The sequence below is a fragment of the Pongo pygmaeus genome, chromosome 11, assembly GCF_028885625.2.
Source record: "Pongo pygmaeus isolate AG05252 chromosome 11, NHGRI_mPonPyg2-v2.0_pri, whole genome shotgun sequence".
Classification (NCBI taxonomy): domain Eukaryota; kingdom Metazoa; phylum Chordata; class Mammalia; order Primates; family Hominidae; genus Pongo; species Pongo pygmaeus.
In genome coordinates, this window is record NC_072384.2 from 27,181,069 (window position 1) to 27,200,521 (window position 19,453).

Here is a 19,453-nt window from a genome sequence, read left to right on the forward strand (position 1 = left end):
GTACCTGCTTTCTTCTTTGAAGTGCATTACTTTCTTCTCCCTATCTCCTTTGCACAGAATAGCTGGCTGCTTTGTAGAAGGCCTGCCCAATAGGAGGTGGTATTTTCAAAGGACATAAGGAATGGAAACTACCACCTTCCACTTTCGCATCATAATCATAATCAGCTCCTCTGTCTCATGTAGTGTGCTGTGACACAGCTTCCTCCTCTGAGCTGTCAGCCCTCCATAGCCATGAAGTGTCTGTCCTGTGCAGTGAGGTCTTTTACTCCCTCTTAACCTTGAATAACAGGTGCCCACACAGTTTTACCCAGACCCAAAAGATACATTCATTTACTACTTGTGAGCATTTTTTTTGGTAGTTTAGACTTTTGTATGAGAATAGAGGGGACAGAGAAAAGACTTCTTAGAGCTTCCAGACTAGTTGGAAAGAAGTGCACTGTGAACTTACTGGATCATCTAAGAGACTGCTATTTAAAGTTACCAGTCCAGTGTGTTCTTCCATAGGGAATGCTGTGAGGAAGTCCTTTTCATTCAGCTTGTAAAATATAAATGTAGTGAACTAAGTAAAACAATGTTAATAATAATACACATCCATAAGCACGTAAATATGTATATATCTTAGCCCTTACTGTATATCAGGTACTATTAAATATACTGATTAGTTTATTTTCATAACAGCTCTACTTATACCTAATATACAGATGGAAAACCACAGAGGTTAAAGTAACTTGCCTCAAGTCAGAGAATTATACTAAGCAATGGAGCAAGCATTAAAACTCTAGCTTGTTTGACTCCATGTATTCATTCAGTAATATTAATTGAACACTTACTATATGCCAGACCATGTTCTAGGAGCTGAGGCAACTAGTGACATTCCAGCTAGTGAGGAGTTTGAGGGCTGATCAAGAACGACCTGACCTCAAGGTAGCAGTAGCATATATAAGCTTTCTTTGGGTGATGCTTTGACAGGTTTGCTTGCAGGGTAGAGGAGTCCCTTACACCATGAGACCATCCAGAAGCTTGGATTCAAGGGCCACATCCAGAGTAGGAGGAGAGGAAAGGAACTCCCCAAGATCATAGAGGAGGCTCATGTGTCTTGGCGATGTTGCTCAGCATCACACAGGGGGAGTCTGTGGTCAGAGACCTATGAAGAGTCCCAGTGGCTTGAGGTCTGCCTGGCCACAGGGTTTATCCTATCTATGGTTAGAAAATGCCAACAGTTTTGAAGGGTTTGCAAAGTAGGCAGGCTCTAAATGACAAAAAGTCTGATTATTTAGGCTATGTATAAAACATTTTGATATGTAAAAATTCGAGTTTGTGCTGGTCAACTTTTGAACCAATGGGTGTCAGTCTTCTGTGAAGAAGTAAACAACCCAGGAGCCATCTTTAGCTCATTTATATAACCCAGTGATCTTATTCTTACCCACCAAGTCATACTGTTTAGTGCAGACTCAAGGAGACCTGAGGTGGGGCTTGTGCCGTACCTCAAAGAGCAGAAGATATATACTTACATAGCAGAGCTCATGTAAAAGAAAATGGAAGAACAGGGGTGAGGGGTGTCACTGGAGGAAATTCTACAGAAATGATTGCCATCCATCCATCTTTCGTCATTTCTTTCAGTCAATACCCAGGCACTTCATTTTTGTTATTTTATTAATGTGAGAATTTTTAAGAAGCACTTATTTGTCCCATTTATAGTAACTTTTTCTTATGAGATCTTTCAGGACATTGCACTTGGTGGTGAAAACATCTATGGGGTCCCTTTAGGTGAAAGGCAGAATTACTGATGGGACATATAGGCTAAGTAAGATGGATCTGTTGGAGTTGGGTTTGGGCTGCAAAGATGAACTGTTAAGGTCAATGGAAAGTATCGCTTCCTGTTGAGTTGGGCGTGGGCTGGCCCACTGGAGCTTTTGAGTGTAGAATGCCAGATTGGCGGTGGCTGTTTCACTGCCTGTTCCATTATTTCAATAAAAAAGTTGTCTGTGGTAATTGTGAGGGAAGCGATCAGGGATTTGCTGCAGACACTGCCATGGTGCTGTGCTGTTCTACCTCCCTTCCCTGCATTGAGGAATGTGAACTTAGAGTAATAACTCTGACAGGTGAACCTGACTTGTACCCAGACATGCAAAGTAGAGCTCTGACTCTCACAGTGTAAGAGTTCTCTGCTTTACAAAAGGGTCACCTTAATATTTAACCCTGTGTGTGTGCCTTTTAGCATCTGCAAAAAAATAAAATAAAATAAAACATATATCATATATATATATATCTGATATATATATATCAGAACCTAGATAAAGGGTGATGAAAGTAGAGGTATGAGACATTTTGCAAAGTGCTTAAATGTCTCAGTTCTGGAGTCATCCTGTTTTTATCACTTACTGCCTTTTTCACCATCAGCAAGTTTTTTAACCTCTGTGTGCCTAAGTTCATCTATAGAAAGATAACAAGGATAACTACACTCAGATGTGGGGATCAAATGGACAGCACAGATATAGCAGAATGTGCCTGGCACATACCTACTATTCAATAAGTGATAACTGTTACAATTGCTACCACTATTAATGACAGAAGGATAAATTGATTTTATATTCCTTTTTAAGAGCACATCATGTAAAGCATGGTAGCTTTTTTATTAATCTCAGACTACATTTTCAAGGAATTATGTTACCAAGTCAGTATCTTTACAGGATTAAAATAATACAAAGGAAGAGACCCTGGGAGCATCTTTCAAGATCTGTTAGTACAACTTCATTTTACAGATACAGAAACTGAGGCCCATTGAGGGGAACTGCCTTTCTCAAGGTCATGCAGCTGATTAGTGGCAGAGATAGGACTAGACATCAGCATTCCTGACTCTGTTGCTTTAAAGGGTGACTTAGCAATAGCTCTTTATAGTTGGCCTGTAAACCCCTGATATTTAGGTTGCATTACTTAGCTTCAGATTGTAGAATGAGTCTTGTGAGAAGGCTAGCTGAAATGGCTGGTGGGTGGCTAGAGTGGCAGTCTGGGGCAAGTTAGTGTCGGGGACAAGCCTTGAAATGAGAAACCAGGTTACCTAGGGCCAAGCTGCATAGTGTCCCAGGGATCTTGGACAAATTATTCAATGTCTGCTTCCTCAACAGTAAAGTGAGGTTAATGGTATGTGCCCTGTCTCGGCTTCACAGTGTGGTTTATAAAGTGTAAAAGAAAGGTGAGATATATATTAAGTTTTATACTTTAACATGTAAGGAATAATTCACGAAAGCCAACGTTGTCATAGTTTGGCAGAATAAAAGGTCCTTTTAGCTGTTGGTGTCAGTATGCTCTTGTTTTGGAGTCAATCCTTTTTTTTTTTTTTTTTTTTTTTTTTAGAAGAATCCAATTTCTTGCCTTGGGTTACTGACTCTTTCAGTTGTAACTAAGTACAATAGCAGTTAAGCTCAAGCTGTAATAGTAGAGCTCAGTGGAAGCTAAACCAGGCACAGTAACTGACACCATGTAGGTTAATTATATTTTGCATCTCCCTGTAAGTCTGTTTTATGTTTTTTATAGCTTCCTATTCGTGTAGACATCAGCAGTAAACTGGGGAATATTTGTGGCAGGAATTTTTAAGAACAACCTTTAGCATCATCTCAGGCCCTGATCCATTTCCTTTTCCACAAAATTGAGATTATATCGTATGTGTTACAGAAAGAATGTTTTTCTGTGTGCTCGAAACTGTATACTAAAGTAAAATAATAAAGTTAACCAGAATTATCCATGGGGAACAATTCCAATTAAAATAAAATGCCAGTATCCGATAAAACGTGATAGTAATGCTTTTTGTGGTGATACCCAGGTAATGATTAGATGCAGTAAACCCGGGTAGTAGGGAAGAAGAGAGATGTGGGGACGAGCAGCCCGAATACCTTGCAGGCATAGCAGCTGCCTACCTGCACCCAGAGCCCTGAGCAGATATTACTGGGGTATTATTTGACAGCCAGCTTAGCAGTCAAGGACATTCATTTGGGGTAGCATGGCAAACTACTTCATTGGGGCTGAAGACCTGCATTTATTGATCACTTACTACATGCCACGTATTTCGTTTAGGATATATATGTGTGCTTGTATATAATTTTAGAATATACCCCATGGTAGAGGCAGAGCTGTTGCAGTGAGCCGAGATCGCGTCGCTGCACTCCAGCCTGAGCGACAGAGCAAGACTCTGTCTCAAAAAAAAAAAAAGAGAATATACTCCATGGCTGGAGGCATCCAGCAGCCAATTCAGGAGGAGAGCCTTCTCACACTCAGTAACTTGGCTGTCTCATCCACTTAGGAAGTGTACAAGCCCCGTCGGAAATACAAACGCCACCAGGGAGCAGAGGAGCTACTTGATGAAGAATCTCGAATCCATGCTACGCTTTTGGAATATGGCAGGTAATGAGTGGGACCCAGTCTAGGTGTCTCTTTTAAAAGAAAAGCTAATTTAAGTTGCTTCATTTGGATTAACTTGACTAGCTTCTACCTGATTGAGTTACTGCCTTCAGCCATGAGATTTCCAACATCAGGGACTTTTCTCTGGTAATGAATTACCTGTTTCTGTGGGCATCCTTTGTAATTCCTCTCTGGAAATGTGCACCTCGCTCTGCCTTCCTTTGGGAGTTGGGGTGTTCCAGACATTTACAGAGGCTGAGGTACTCTGTCCTGCATGCCCCTGTTTGTTAAAATCTTCAGGTAAATGAAAGCAGTTTCAGTGATTTCACTTTAAGTGTTAGAATAATAATTTCAAATTCCTGTGAATATTGTCCTAACTAGGAAAATGAAGAACTTAGAAGTAGTTTTGTAACTTCTTAAAAACATCTCTAGTTAAAAAAAAAAAAAATCTTATTTTATATCCTTAGTTTTTTCTTAAAAGTTCAAGGACATGCTTCTCCCCATTGAATTTTTTGGTTGTCACTGGATATTAACCTTCTTTTATGTCACTCATTCTCTTCTTAGGGTAACTGATTCCTTGATGTGAGTAAGTCTCCTTGTGCTTCCTTTGTGTTGGGAGAGGCTCCTGTGTGCTGCTCTGCCTCACAGCCCAACCCTTGTGGGGTGGCTGGAACTAACTGCACTGCCACTGGCGTTTCCCTAAGTGAGCATCTGATAGCTTTGCCTGCCCTCTAGGGTACCAGAGAGAACCAGCAGGAAATTAGGTTTAATTATTCTAGTTTCCAAATGGAAGTGCATGCAATTGCTTGTGTTTTTTTTTTGTTTTGTTTTGTTTTTTCTTCCTAAGAATCAAAACTAGTCTGTTTCAAAGGAAATTGAAGTAGTTCTGGCCCTAGGCTGCGTGTGATGGCTGCCCCCACAGTTCGCTAGTTGCTACTGTGAATTGAATGCCTCCTCCAAGTCAGGCATCACCAGGACTAGCTATGTAGTGAAAATGCCAAGTAACTTGTTAGCAATTATTAGTGATGATTAATTATTAAGAATTTAAAGACAGCAACAACAGCCAAGTGAGGACTCTTCTAAGCATGGGGCCCTGTGCTAGTGGACGGGTTGTGTGCTCAGGAAGCCAGCCCTGGGAATCATGAAAGAGTCTGTCTAGCCATGCCCAGCTGTAAGTGAGCAGGTGAGGCTGCACAGCTCTGGGAGAGCCAAAGCTGGAGAGACAATCTCTGTGGGTGTCACATGTCCCAGAATGAAGAAGTTCTTGGGAGAATGTAGAGGATTTTGTGAGTTTGTATTATTTAGGCATCCGTTTTTCCATCATCATGGAAAATAGGATTTTCCTGAGGGTGAAAAGGAGTTAGAAATTCAGTAAATTGTCCACCTCGCTGAGACCATGTTGACACAATTCTAGAACAATATTCTTGTTCTGAAATTCTCAGGTTCAAATGGGATCTTTTGCATATATGTTGTAGATAGTAGCTAGTATCACCATCTGAAGGCTGGGAAAGTTCAGAACCTCCCTGCCTGTCATCAGGAGTGATTGATGCAGTTTGAGGTGAGAATCTGTCTTGGCCTCTTTAGGAAAGAAAGCAAGACAGATTTTGCTTGACTCTTCTCAAACTCTGAGAGTGAGAAAGAGCAGTGTCTTGATACCAATCCTAGTTCTTGTTGGTATGGTCATGCTGACTTCTGCCAATTTCTAAGGCTAGGGTGGGCATTTCCTGAAGGTTTTAGGTTTTTGGGGTTTTCTTGGGTGGGAGAGAGATGTTATTTTGTTTTTTTAGCTTTTTTGGCAAGGAGAGGGTAAGTTTGTGGCAGGTGGAGTAGTGGGTACTTAGGACATTCTGATAGTATGTTTAGCTCATTCTCCTCTTTGAGACTAATAATGACAACATTTAGAAAGGTTAAAAAATGACTTTCTTAAGGTCATAAACTATTAAGAGGCTCAGATTGGCACTTCAACTAAGGTAACTTGAACTTCAAAAGCATGTCATTATCATTGTCTGCAAATAGTGTTTGAGCCTTCAGTGAGAGTATATTTTTAGGCTCTGAGTTTTAGGAAGACTGGCCATGTCTATTCTTTGGTCTGAAACTAAATATGAAGAGAATGGTTATTAAAACTGACAGAGCAAATCAGATAAAATATACAGCCCCAACAAGTGTGTGTTCTATTCCACCTCCTTGGGAAGGCTTTTTCCTTCCTTTCTGGCGGTCTGTTTCCTCTAGGTTCTGTTCAGCACTCTCCACTGCATGGAGATCTTTCCCATTAAATGAGGATTATATGACAATACATGTATATATATATATATAATTTTCAGCAGTTTGTTCAATGTAGAAAACAGTAAATGTTAACCACTGGCTGCTGTCATCATTCTCCTTATTATAATCATCATTATTAGCAGCAACAGTTCAGTTTTTAAATGCCCTCAGATATGACCTTTTCCCCTTACAGTTCTCCTTGTCCTTGTGTGTTTATGTATGAGTGAAGAGGGGAAGCTTCCCCTTGGCCCTCTGAAGGTTCACTGAAAATGAACTGACAAAAGGCAGATTAACAGGAGAAAATGGCATACATAATTTATTGTTGTGTGGGGGGAAAACCACAGAAGTGTGACTACCCAGTAACCCAGTGATGTCCAGATGCGTATATGTCCTTCTTCACAGGGGAAGGCAGATGGGGAAATACGCCAATTGGAGGGGTAGTAAATGATGTTTAAGGGAAATGAATCAGACCATGGTTAATAAATGACTTTCTGGAAATTGAATGAGATGGGAAACAGACCATGGTTTGGGTTCTAGGTATGGTATTTAATTTTCAGTCTCTTGCTCTGTGGTAGATAGTGAGATTTCAGGGAGTGGATGGAAGACACTTGTGTTTTCTTTAACGGGTCCAGTCTTTATATAGATAAGAGAAAAAACCCTGTTCTAACATGTGACCTTCAAGTGCCTTTAATTCAAGTTATTCAGCATCTTAGGGTGCCATATCTGGGGGCAACAGCCTATGGACTCCTTCACTTATTACCCCTCACACTAGCCCTCCCTCTACTATGCGTATGGGAAGTCTCACCCTCTGGCCTTTTCTCCCCTGCCCCTGTCAAACAAGGCTGGCCGCCTGCTGGCCCTGGGACTCACTTTGCTCCGTCTTCCCTTTCCCTTTAACATTGCGGCATTCCTGACTTCCTCACCCACCCCCCCACTACAGTATGGCATCACAGCTTTAGGAGTCCAGATCTCTCTGCCAGTGTTTCTATTTTCTACCTTATCTTACCTCTTGTCAGGGGGAAAGTATTTTGACTTCTAGAGCAAGAAGGTCTGAAATCAGTGTTTCTTCCTTGGGGTTGAAGGTCACTCATCAGCGTTACACCCACAGTGCCCTTTGGCTTTTAGGTCCGCATTCCATCTCCTTCCCCCTATTTTGACTCTCAGTTGCTTAAATAAAGGTGAATTATGAACCTTGTCAACTATGCTGAAGGCCTTAAGGACTGTTTATCTGTTAAAAACGTGGTTTGGGTATATTTTTCGAAGTGTTAATGGTGTTAGGAAAACAAGACTCATAGTTTTGATTTTGGACAAAATTGCACACCTATAATATTTCAGTTTTATTATATTTATTTATATAAATTTTTATTATAATATTTTATTATAATATTTATTTTGAGAGGCTAACTTAAGCACCTAACCGTGCTATGAAACTGCTACTCTGGGGAAATGCATTTTATGTGCCACATATTTGACTTGCAAGAGGAGGTTTGGAGCACAGCCACCAGAATGCTGGAGTTAGCCTGTTCCTCAGTATTCAAAGCCTAGTTTTGAGTTCTTGAAGTCATTCTAGGCAACTCAAAGTTAGGCCTTGAATACTAAGGAATAGGCTAACTCCAGCATTCTGTAGTTAGTAAATAAAATACGACGTATCTCTCCCAACCTGTTTGTGTCTCCTATGATGATAAGGCCTATGACATGCTCATAAAAGGTATTTTGTAAGTTCTTGTCAAATGAATAAAGAACAAAGTTCACAGTCCTTGGTATTTAGGGCTTTTTATGTCCCTATTTTGTTTTGTATTCCAAATAGATAACCATCTTAGTTTGGCCTGAGGTAATTGTTCTTGAAAGTTAGTTTGTTTTCTAGAATTGTGGGGTCCAGTATGGTAGCCACTATCCATATGTGGCTATTGAGCAATTGAAATGCGACTAGTGTGGCTCAGGAACAGAATTTTGATTTTAATTAAGTTAAATTTAAATTTGAAGATTCGTGCTTGATTTAGTTAATGGAAAATGTTTATCTTTGGAATAACTTGGGCATATGAACCTACTAACCTACTAATTAAAAAATTGTATGTGTGTCCTTCTTTATATTTCTTTTGTACTGTGCTGTTCTAAATGTACATCCTTGATTTAAAGACTGGGTCCTATGACTAAGGTATGAAGAAGTGAACTGGATGATGGGAGGAGCTCTTTGGTGCTAACAGTGTAGGTAGCAAGAATCAGAGCTAAAGAAGAGGAATGCAGGAGCAAATGGAAGCATGCGGCACTACAGATCAGAGCTGGCACTTGGGGAAACGGGCAGGGCCGACAGGAAAAGAGGAAAGGGAGGCAGTAGTTAATAGGCAGTTGAGGGCAGAGCTTTGTCATAGAAACCTCACTACTTTGTGACATGGATGAGGCCTTTAGAAAAATCATGTGGACTCTTCATTCATGCAGCAACCATTAATTGAGCCCTACTATGTGCCAGGCACTGAACTGCCAGGCAACGGGGATATTGAAGTGAATGAAGCTGTACATGAATATTTATAGTAGCACTGTAAATATATTGCATAATATATTGCACAATTATGAATTTAGCAATTCATAATTGCTAAAAAGTAGAAACAACCCAGATGTCTATCAGCTGATGAAACAAAATGTGGCTTACTCATATAATGGGATATTATTCAGCCATAAAATGGAATTAAGTAGTGATTCATGCTTCAACCTGGATGAACTTTGAAAATATTCTCATGAGTCAAAGAAGGCAGACACAAAAGGCCACATATTGAGTGATTTCATTTCTATGAAATCTCCAGAATTAGCAAATCCATAGAGACAGAAGGTAGATCAGTGGTAGCCAAGGGCTGGGAAGAGGGAAGAATTGGGATTAACTGCTAATAGTAACGGAGTTTCTTTTTGAGGTGATGGAACTTTTCTTGATTTCGATAATAGCAATGGTTGCACAACATAGTGAATACACTAAAATCCAGTGAGCAATACACTTTAAAATGGTGAATTTTACATTATATGAATTATGTCAGTTTTTAAAATATTTTTTTAAAAGTGAATGAAGCAAATTTCTTCCTCTCCAGAGGCTCAACAGAAAGGCTTAGAGGATTACTCATGAGGGATAATTATGTTCACCATACAATGAGTGCGTTGGCTCTCACAGAAGCTCACATCTGGAGGGCTTACTTAAAAGAGTCTTCCCAGAGCCTCTGTCTTTAAGGAGGAGTAGATTCGTCCTAGGAATCAAGTCACTCAGATTTGATTGTTTACTTTCTTATTTGGAAAATCCGTGAAGTCCCTGGGTCTTAGATAAGGGCCTTATGTCTTCTGCCCTAAAAGTCTCCACAGACTAAAGGCATAAAAAAGGAAAGATGAATACTTAAGATGCAAGGACACTTCTATAGGAGTGGGAAACTTGGGCAAGACCTTGTATTGTTCAGGGTTCCCTGGTTGAAAAAACAGTACTCTCCCACTAGTTTCAGCAGAAGGGATTGGTTACAGGGCTGGATGAGAACTAGGCTGAGCCAGGGTCAGCTCTCAAGCTTCACATTAGAACTGGAGCTCCAGGATGCTGCTTCTGCCTCCAAAATCAGGAAGCTAGCTAGCCACCTGTAGGATTGGGAAGCTGGTGCTATAGCGAATTGACAAGGAAGTAAACCACGCTGCTTCTGTCAAATTAGGGAGCTCTGAAAAACCAAGAAGCCACTGTGATAGCTGCTAGCCCCAGAACCTGGCTGTTTCTACTGTGATCCACACCAACACAATGGATCCTTTATGCTTCCCTCTTTCCTCTTTTAACTGTTCCATATTGAAAACTCTAGCAAATGCATCTGATTGGTGGAACCTTAATAGTATTCAGAAGCCTAGGTGCAAGGGAGTATGGAAAATAGTCTGTTTTCCAGCCTCTGCAGTACTAGAAGATGCAATAGATATTAAGCCAGTCCACGGAATCTGCCATAAGGTCCTTTACAGAATTCGTGTGGATAGCCAAAATTTAACCTTGGTCTGCTACACTTTGGACCTATAGGTTTATTTCTAAAGGGTGGGCACACTGCCCAGCAGTGACTTTTTGGTCTTCCCAGTTATATGACAGTCTGTTGCAAGGTCAGATGATACTTTTGGCTTCTTGATTTTTGCATTTTTTCCACTTATGTTTAGTTTGTTTGTTCAGTGAATATTGGAAAAACCAGATATAAAGGTAGAATCTTTGCCCTCAGGAGAATGATACAGATAAGTAACAGTTGCATGTATTCACCATCTGGGAAGTGAGAGGAGCATGAACAGATGCAGGGATGGATAGGCCAGGCTGAGCACATGTGCATGGGGGATGCTTCACAGGGGAGGAGCTTTAGAGCTGAGGAGTGGAGGGTGAGTAGGGAAGCAGGGGAGAGAAGGGAACAGCTTGGTTTGTGCAGAGCTTTCTGTTCAGGTAGTAAGTGTAATAGGAACACAGAAGGTGCTGCTGGTGGTGAGGTGAAACACTTGTTAGGCTGAGCCATGGAAGAGAGGCTTTATGAGGCTCCTGAGGAGGTTCTGTTTTCTCCTGAGGGAAGAGGCCTGCCATTTATAAATGTGCATCAGGCCATTGCAGAAGTTGGACAAGGAATGGGCAAGAGGAGTGTGGGGAGTGAAGCTGGAGGACCAAGACCAGGTGAGCACACAACCCAGAAGTGAGGCAGAGAGTAGCCTTAAACTTGTTCTTTATTTTTATTTATTTATTTTTGAGACAGAGTCTTGCTCTGTCACCCAGGCTGGAGTCCAGTGCTATGATCTCGGCTCATTGCAACCTCTGCCTCCTGGGTTCAAGTGATTCTGGTGCTTCAGCCTCCCAAGTAGCTGGGACTACAGGCGTGTGCCGCTATGCCCAGCTACTTTTTGTATTTTTAGTAGAGACAAGGTTTCACCACGTTGGCCAGGCTAGTCTCAAATTCCTGACGTCAGGTGATAGGCCCTCCTCAGCCTCCCAAAGTGCTGGGATTACAGCACTTTGCCGGCATAAGCCACTGCGCCCGGCTCAATTTGTTCTTCTTAAATGTTTGCATTAACTTTATTTTCTTACAAATCACTTAAAGGTGTATGAGGCTGGGTGGTTTGCATTTTGCTTTTTGTTGGGGGTTGAATGGATTTTGCATTGTTATACTTGCTTTTTAAAAAAACATAGATTAATTAGAGCCAGAACATAAACTACTTGAAACTGAATTGTGTTTTTGTGTTTTTTTTTAATTTAAGGTTGTGTGAAGTGAGTACACATTATTGGCATCATGCTTGGATTATGTTTGGGAATAAAAAGCGTGCTAGACTCTTAAGTTATGGAAGTAGCCATTAAAGCGCATGTTTGGCTTAAGGAAACACATTTACATTTGTTTATATAGATATTTTTAAGGCTTTTAGCTTAAACTGTAGCTCTGAAGTGCAGTTGCTGATTCAAAAAGTCATAATTGCACTTAAGGAAATGTTGCACTCTATACTGTCTGAGAGTGCCAGTTTACATTATAGTATTTGCATAGCAAGTAGGGTGGCTGGCCCTTTATTAAAAAGACAGTGGAATATGTTTGTAATTTAGGCACTTGTAACATTTTCTCAAGTCACCAAATGGCATAAATTCTCTTGATGTTTTTCATGTAAAAAGTCAACCAAAATGCATTTCACTGAATTTATTGTAATTTTTTAAGTAGTAATTAAACTCCATTTTTGTGGCCTGCAGGAGATATGGATTTAGCCGCCAGAGCAAAATGGAGAAGGTAAGAAAAACATTGATAATAAGAGAGAATACTTCAGAGATGGAAGTGACTCCCTTCACCTCTGACTAACACTCACAGGCTGGGCAGCAGCTTCCTGGGAGACCCAGGGATGTGTGAGCTGCCTTTGGCCCCTGCGTCTACGTCCTGGCTTTTCTAGCTAGCCACCTCTACAGATTGGGGAGCAAAGCAGCAGTCTCCTCCTGGGGCTGGAAATGAGGGGTGATTGAAAGTTGTGGCCCAGGGTCAGTCACTTGGGGTCTAGTAGCTCTACAGTATGAAGATGAAGTCCACTGCCAGGGCTCCCAGAGCACTCCTCATCTGAGGTGAGAGACTCTAGACAGATGTGAACAGGATGTTAGGTAGAGCACAGCTGTGAATTACAGGCCTACCCTCTGCTGAAACAGCCAGTCATGGAAGAGCCAGGTAAATCAGGATGGCTTCTCTAACTTCACAAAGGATGCCCAAAGATTTCTGTTAATTTATGTGTTTATTAATGATGCTTCATTGTCAGCAGCAGGACAGGTACATAAATGTTATGGTGCTAAACTCTTTCTGTGTTCCAGGCTCTATGTTAAGGGCTCTGTATGTTTTCACTTACTGCCTTGAACAACTCTATGAGGAGGATATTTATTTCTGCTTTTTAGGTCAGAAAGCTAATGCTCAGAGAGGCTCAGTGATTTGTCCAAGGTCACATAGCTCTAAAGTGAACTTAATAAGAGTCTGAACCTAGAGGTCTGACATCAAACCTGTGCTCATAGCCACTGCCTTTAGCTATGTGCCTCATAGCTAAAGGGGTCAGTGGCCTCTTAAAAGATCAGTTATTGTCAGGAGATCGAGACCATCCTGGCTAACACGGTGAAACCCCGTCTCTACTAAAAATACAAAAAAAATTCTCTGGGCGTGGTGGTGGGCGCCTGTAGTCCCAGCTACTCAGGAGCCTGAGGCAGGAGAATGGCGTGAACCCGGGAGGCAGAGCTTGCAGTGAGCCAAGATCGTGCCACTGCCACTCCAGCCTGGGTGACAGTGTGAGACTCCATCTCAAAAAAAAAAAAGATTGGTTATTCACCTCTTTTCATTCTCCACCTGATCCCCAGATTTCTTGAACAGGACACACTCCCCCTGCTGTTCCCCTGCCACCCACTCCATTGTACCCACTCCCCAGGCTCCCCCTCTGCTTCCTGTGGTGACTGTTGTCTCAGTCACTGCAGGCACCAGCAGTGACTAGGAGCACCGTTCTAAAGCCAGACTGGCTGGTTTAGGATTACAGCTCCTCTATTCACTGAGTGACTCTGGATAATTTACTGAATCTTTGTACATTAGTTGACAGCATCTGTAAAATCGGGGCAGTCATTGTACCTATCTCACAGCATTATTGTGAAGATTGACATGTAAAGGACTTAGAATGATCCAACACATAGTAAACATTTAATAAACATTATTATTAATATCAGTATTAGTTATTAGTACTTAGTCATGTACTGATTATGATATCTTCTGTTTTAGTTTTCTCATTATTTTTTCCCCATTTGTGTTTTTTTAGTCAACTGAATAATGATTTCCTACAGAGCAGGGTGTTTTCTGGATTTGAGTATATCATGTTTTATCTGGTATATAATAAGGGTTTGATGTGTATATTTAATTTGATATGTAATTTAAGTCTGAAAAGATTGTCTTTATGTATGATTGGGCAATTTGGTTATGTTTGGAAAAATCATGAGATGTCCCTGAAATAGTATTCAAATTGTGCTTGTCCTGTCATTTTTATGTCAGACGGCACATTTGAATTAGCAGTCTCATCCCTTGTAGATGTGTCCAAGCAGTTAGGAGCTCGGAGTGTTGCCATGGGCAGTGATAGACTCGTTATAGAAAAGCATCCTAGAGTTGGGATGGTCCAAGAAGGGCATTTGAGACCAAACCTCTCTTTTGACCCTAGAAGTCCTTAACATGCAGGGATCAGAGGTAAGCCTGAGGTCACCCAGCTGGTGGATGGCAGAGATAGAATTAAAACCTATAGCCCATGATTGAGGAGGTAGCAGTTAATCCAGGGTGCCTTGAGTTTGACGTGGTTCATTTAGAGCCTGGGGCTGAGTCCAGAGCATGCTGCTTGATCATTAGATAAGGCAGTTTTCATCCTTCAGACCAGTGGTATTCAAACTGTTTTGATTACTCTGAGCAGTAAACGTGTAATTTTTCATCGTGATTCAGTACACACACACTAATACCCCCAAAACAAAAGTTTCACTAAGCAGTGCTTAACCCCTCGGTACAAAGCACTCTGGCATGTTCTGTTGTGTTAATTTATACAGATGCTAGTTGTACCTGCCAAATTACTTTTATGTCCCACTAATTGATCTTAATGGGCAGTTTGAAGAAACACTCCTTTAGTAGTGATCTGTTCTTGAAAGTGTTAAAGTAGGGGGAAGGCCCAGTCAAAGTGCAAGGATAAGTCAGGCAAATGTGTGTGGCCTGAATTTAATCGGTGAGCAGCTGGGACATGGAAACAGGCATTTGCCAGTTCCTGAAGCTTAACCTGCCCACCCTGTACTCGAGTGGAGGTTCAGGACTTTGGAGTATCCACTGTCTAAGGGTGCTGCTGCTCTGCAGGTCTGTGTTTTTTTTTTACAGACTCATGCCTCTTGGCAGTATTGTCCTTTCTCTACTGAGTCTCCATCTCCCGTGCTCAGCTGTTTTCACATCTTCCCTTTCAGGCTGAGGACAAGAAAATGGCACTTCCAGCAGGGCTGTCAGCTACAGAAAAAGCTGATGGCCACGAGGAAGATGAGCTTCGAGCAGCTGAAGAGGTGTGTGGTCCATATAGGCCCTCTGAGGTTTCTGTGTAAGTCATTTTGGGAGAAATTGTACTCTTATCCCTAGCGTTCCCAAATGGCCACCACCTCCCACAGCCAGCAGCTGTGAGCAGGTCTTTCACACCTTCCAGTTTCGTTTTATCACCTGCCTTTGAGGCTCACATAAGATGAGATCAAGGAAGACACCCTTGGATATCACCGCAAAGATCCATGTAGGCATATTGCTTCTGTCTTACATGTTCAGAACCACTCACTGCTGCTCCCATCCATTCCTCTTTCAGCAGCGTATTCAGTCGCTAATGACCAAGATGACCGCTATGGCAAATGAGGAGGTGAGTGGGAGTCGGGGAGGTGTGGGGATGGGGACTTGGCACCACCCCGCTCTGCTGGGGTCTTCTCCCAGAGAGCCCACCTTCTCCAGAGCCGCCTCTCACCAGCACACAGTACCTCCTTTTCCCCAGGGAGTTCCTTTTGGTAATCTGTTTTTAATGCCTAGTGCTGCCACCCATGGGAACCTCTAGGAGGGAGACTTGAAGGACCCTTGTGAAAGCAGAATATTCCTGCTGGGAGGTTCACCGGGCCTCTGCGGAAGAGCTGGAGCTGGCCCGCGAGTTATGCCTCATGCTGAGGCAGCTCTTTGTCTTCTGCTTTCTTCCTACACTATCTAGGTAGGAAGTGGGATTTTGAGATTATAGTTGGTCTTTCCAGAGCTCAAAGCCTGTCCAGAAGGTATAGCCAAGTGTGAAAGGATCATTCTTTTTGAGGCCTGGGAATACCTGTGGTAGTAAAGAGATGTTTTAGAATTCTGAGATTCTTTGTCCCTTCCCATGCTCTTCTCTATTCCCTGTGTCCTAGGCCTGCCAAATCCCCTGCAGGCTCTGTTTGGTGACTGTCAGGAGGTGAGACCTTGGGGTGGTACATAGAAGGGAAGGACCATTTTCCAGGGGTGCCCAGGGTCCGAGGAGGATCTAGCACCGTCCGCTCAATGACTCGGGAGGTAGCTGCGTGTTTGTCCTGAGGCTTCTTTTCTCCCTTTCTGTTGGTAATATGTGGCAAAGCCAAATTATTATTTCCCCTGGGAATATTATGTTTTACCATAATAAAGTGTTCAGATTTTCCAGTGCTATGGAAGACAAGGCTTGGCCTTGAGAACATTCCCTCCATATGCTTGCAGAGCCGTCTCACCGCAAGCTCCGTGGGCCAGATTGTGGGACTCTGCTCTGCCGAGATCAAGCAGATTGTGTCTGAGTATGCGGAGAAGGTAGGTGGGGGCCCAGCTGGAGTCTGTGCCCCAGATAATGCTCCATGGCTTTGTTCTCCCACTTCCCTACCCCACTACCCCAGCAGTGCCCTGTGTTCTCTTGTAACTCACCAGCCACGTTTGTCAGAAACACACTGGGCTTTACTATGCACAACTGGCTATCAGCACTTGCCCGTCAGTTAAATTAATTTTGTCCTGCAGTGCCCACTTTTCTTTTCTGTAAATATAAAGAGAAAACCTGTCTCACAGAGCAGTTATCTCATTTGATAAATTCATACCTGAGGGTATGGGATGAGCATTTTTTCTTCTCTATCAGGCCTCTTATAACTTGGGCTCAGTTTGATGATTGGGCTAAGGAATGAAGCTTTGCCACTTAGGAGGTAAACCCCATAACTCAGCCAAACCCAAGGCAAAATTTTTTGTTCTACTTTATTAAAAGAGTATAGAATGAAGAAAAGCCTGAAATCATATTTCAGAGGTTTTTTTTTTTTTTTTTTCCCCCCATTCTAAGAAAAGGCAGGAGGACCTTGAATATTTCAGGGAGACGGTGATTAATCATTTTGCACATAACTGATTCTGGTCTGGCTGAGATGTAGTATCAGTAAAATCAGATTTACAGGACATTGTTGCATATCCCTCCTTCCCCAGCCCTGTCCCCCTAAAATGTTGATGTCTGTTGAAGCATCCAGCTTTGCTTTCCTTTTCTCAGAATCTTTTACTACAAATTAGCTCTGCCCTGACTCTCTGTGACATATTCTTCTGAAGTGATTGCACAGGTGATACAGTTAGGGAAAAATTGTCCCCAGTAATCTGGAGGCGTTATCAGCTATAACACCCCCAAGACTTTTGGAAGACTGTTTTAAATGCCTAGTGCTGCCATCCGTGGGAACCTCTGGGAGGGAGACTTGAAGGACCCTTGTGCAAGTGAATATGAATGAGTAAAACAGCTTGGAATGTCTCGGGGTGAGATTCCTTTGTTTTCCCCACTCCCCCAAGTAACTGTTTCTTAACATGGGCTTTCTAGTCCAATCTCTTAGAATCCAGAGTGTCGTGTCTTTCCATTACCACCTAGGAAAGATGACACTGCTCAAAGTGTCATCTGAAATTTGACCAGAAAAGCATGTTTGTTATCCTAAAAGTACAAATGAAGATGTAATTGTGGAAAGAGTATTAATTCACTGAGAAGAAAGTGTCTTTGTTTCCTATCAGCACACACATCTGAATGGCAAGTGTGAGTTTATACCCGCCCTTATGTTGCCACATAGCATTGCTGAACCCAGTTTTTCAGGAAAAAAAAAAGACAACTGGATAGAGCACCCACTGCTGTTTCTACAGGGAGCACGTAGGAGCTCTGATGATTGTAAGAGGAAAAGCAGGCAGGCAGAGCCCCCTGTGGTTGGCAGTGCATCTCTCTTTCCGCACTTTCCTCTGCCTAGGACTCCTGAAGCTCACCTGACTTCCCCAGTTATTCTGCATTTTACACGTCTCCTTCTGGATCTCTCTGTGTCTTTATCTCCTAATAAGCTTTTTCTTCCTCACCCTTGACCAATGATCTCTATCCAACTCTGATGGATACATTCTGGTTTATCTGTCTTGGACCACGCTCTACCTCCATTCCATTCTTCTAGAAAAGAGTGAAATCAGGAGTAATTTGGACAGGAAGCAGTACCAAGATTATTTCTAAGGGCATATATGCTGTTGATTCTTGATCAACACAGGTTTGGACTGTGTGGGTCCACTTACATGTGGATTTTTTCCCAACCAGATGTGTATGGAAACTATAGTATTCATGGGATGAAAAACTAGTGTATATGGAGGGCCAACTTTTCATATATGTGGGTTGCGTACAGTCGACTGCGGAGTATGCACAGATTTTGGCATAAGCAGGTGGTTTTGGAACCAATCCCCCACATACACTAAGAGATGACTGTAGTTAAACTTCCGGTGGAGAAGTGGAGGTGTCAAACATTCATTACTTAATTGTGTTGTTTTCATTGGGTAGGTAATATAGCATTAAAACTGATGGTTTTTCAAAATTAAATTGCCTTTAATCCTATTCCCATATTGCAGTTATTTCACATTTGCATATTATTTTACAGTGTTTGTTCCCAGATCTTCATAGTTGTGTGTAGTTGTAATCATCATATATGTCTAAAAGAGGTAGGACAGTGAGTGAGTGCAGTGATTAAAAACACACCATTTGAAGCCATATCTTGGTTCATTTCTTCCTTATCCATTTCCCAGCTGTGTGACCTCAGCCATATATTTAACCTCTCTTTGCCCTAGTATCTGCTTTATAAAATGAGAATAATATTACTTTTCTGACAGGTGTTGGGAAGATTAAATGAAATGTGACCAAAATGCCTCAAACGGTGCCTGGCACATTATAACTCTTCAGCTGTCTATAGCTTTATTTTCATTTCTGTAGTCTTCATTCGTTTTTGTTTTGTCACATCACATCCTAAATATTTTCTAGCCTTTCCGTTTATTTATTTTTATTTTTCTAAGTGTGTGTTTCTGTGTATGGGTGTGTGTGTGTGTTTCCTGAGATAGGATCTCACTCTGTTGCCCAGGCAAAGAGTGCAGTAGTACAATCTCAGCTCACTTTAGCCTTGGCCTCCCAGGCTCAGGTGATCCTCCCATCTCAGCCTCCCAAGTAGCTGGGACTACAGGCGCATACCACCATGCCGGGCTAAGTTTTGTATTTTTTGTAGAGATGGGGTTTTGTCATGTTGCCCAGGCTGGTGTTGAACTCCTGAGCTCAAGCCATCCTCCCACCTCAGCCTCCCAAAGTGCTGGGATTACAAGTCTCAGCCACTGTGGCTGGCCGTTCCCATTTATTTTAATAACTACATAATTTATGTGTTAATACAGCACAATTCATTGAACTTTTTTTTGTTAGACACAATTTTAAGTTGTTTCTGTTTGCCATTGTGGATAATATTGTGAAATGTGATCAGATAGTTTCTGCTGAGAGGTTTTCTAGGTGTTGGATG

General features: G+C 41.9%; 1 protein-coding gene across 3 annotated transcripts in view; it reads left to right on the plus strand.

Moving 5' to 3' along the window:
* The window catches only part of CCDC93 (coiled-coil domain containing 93), a 94,696-nt gene that overhangs the window by 24,054 nt on the left and 51,189 nt on the right, over window positions 1–19,453 (plus strand). For all 3 annotated transcript variants that reach the window (XM_054477313.2, XM_063647374.1, XM_054477316.2), the window contains 5 exons: window positions 4,298–4,398; window positions 12,353–12,389; window positions 15,098–15,190; window positions 15,478–15,528; window positions 16,371–16,457. In XM_054477313.2, the coding sequence (XP_054333288.1) occupies window positions 4,298–4,398; window positions 12,353–12,389; window positions 15,098–15,190; window positions 15,478–15,528; window positions 16,371–16,457 (369 nt within the window). The remainder of the gene's footprint in view (window positions 1–4,297; window positions 4,399–12,352; window positions 12,390–15,097; window positions 15,191–15,477; window positions 15,529–16,370; window positions 16,458–19,453) is intronic.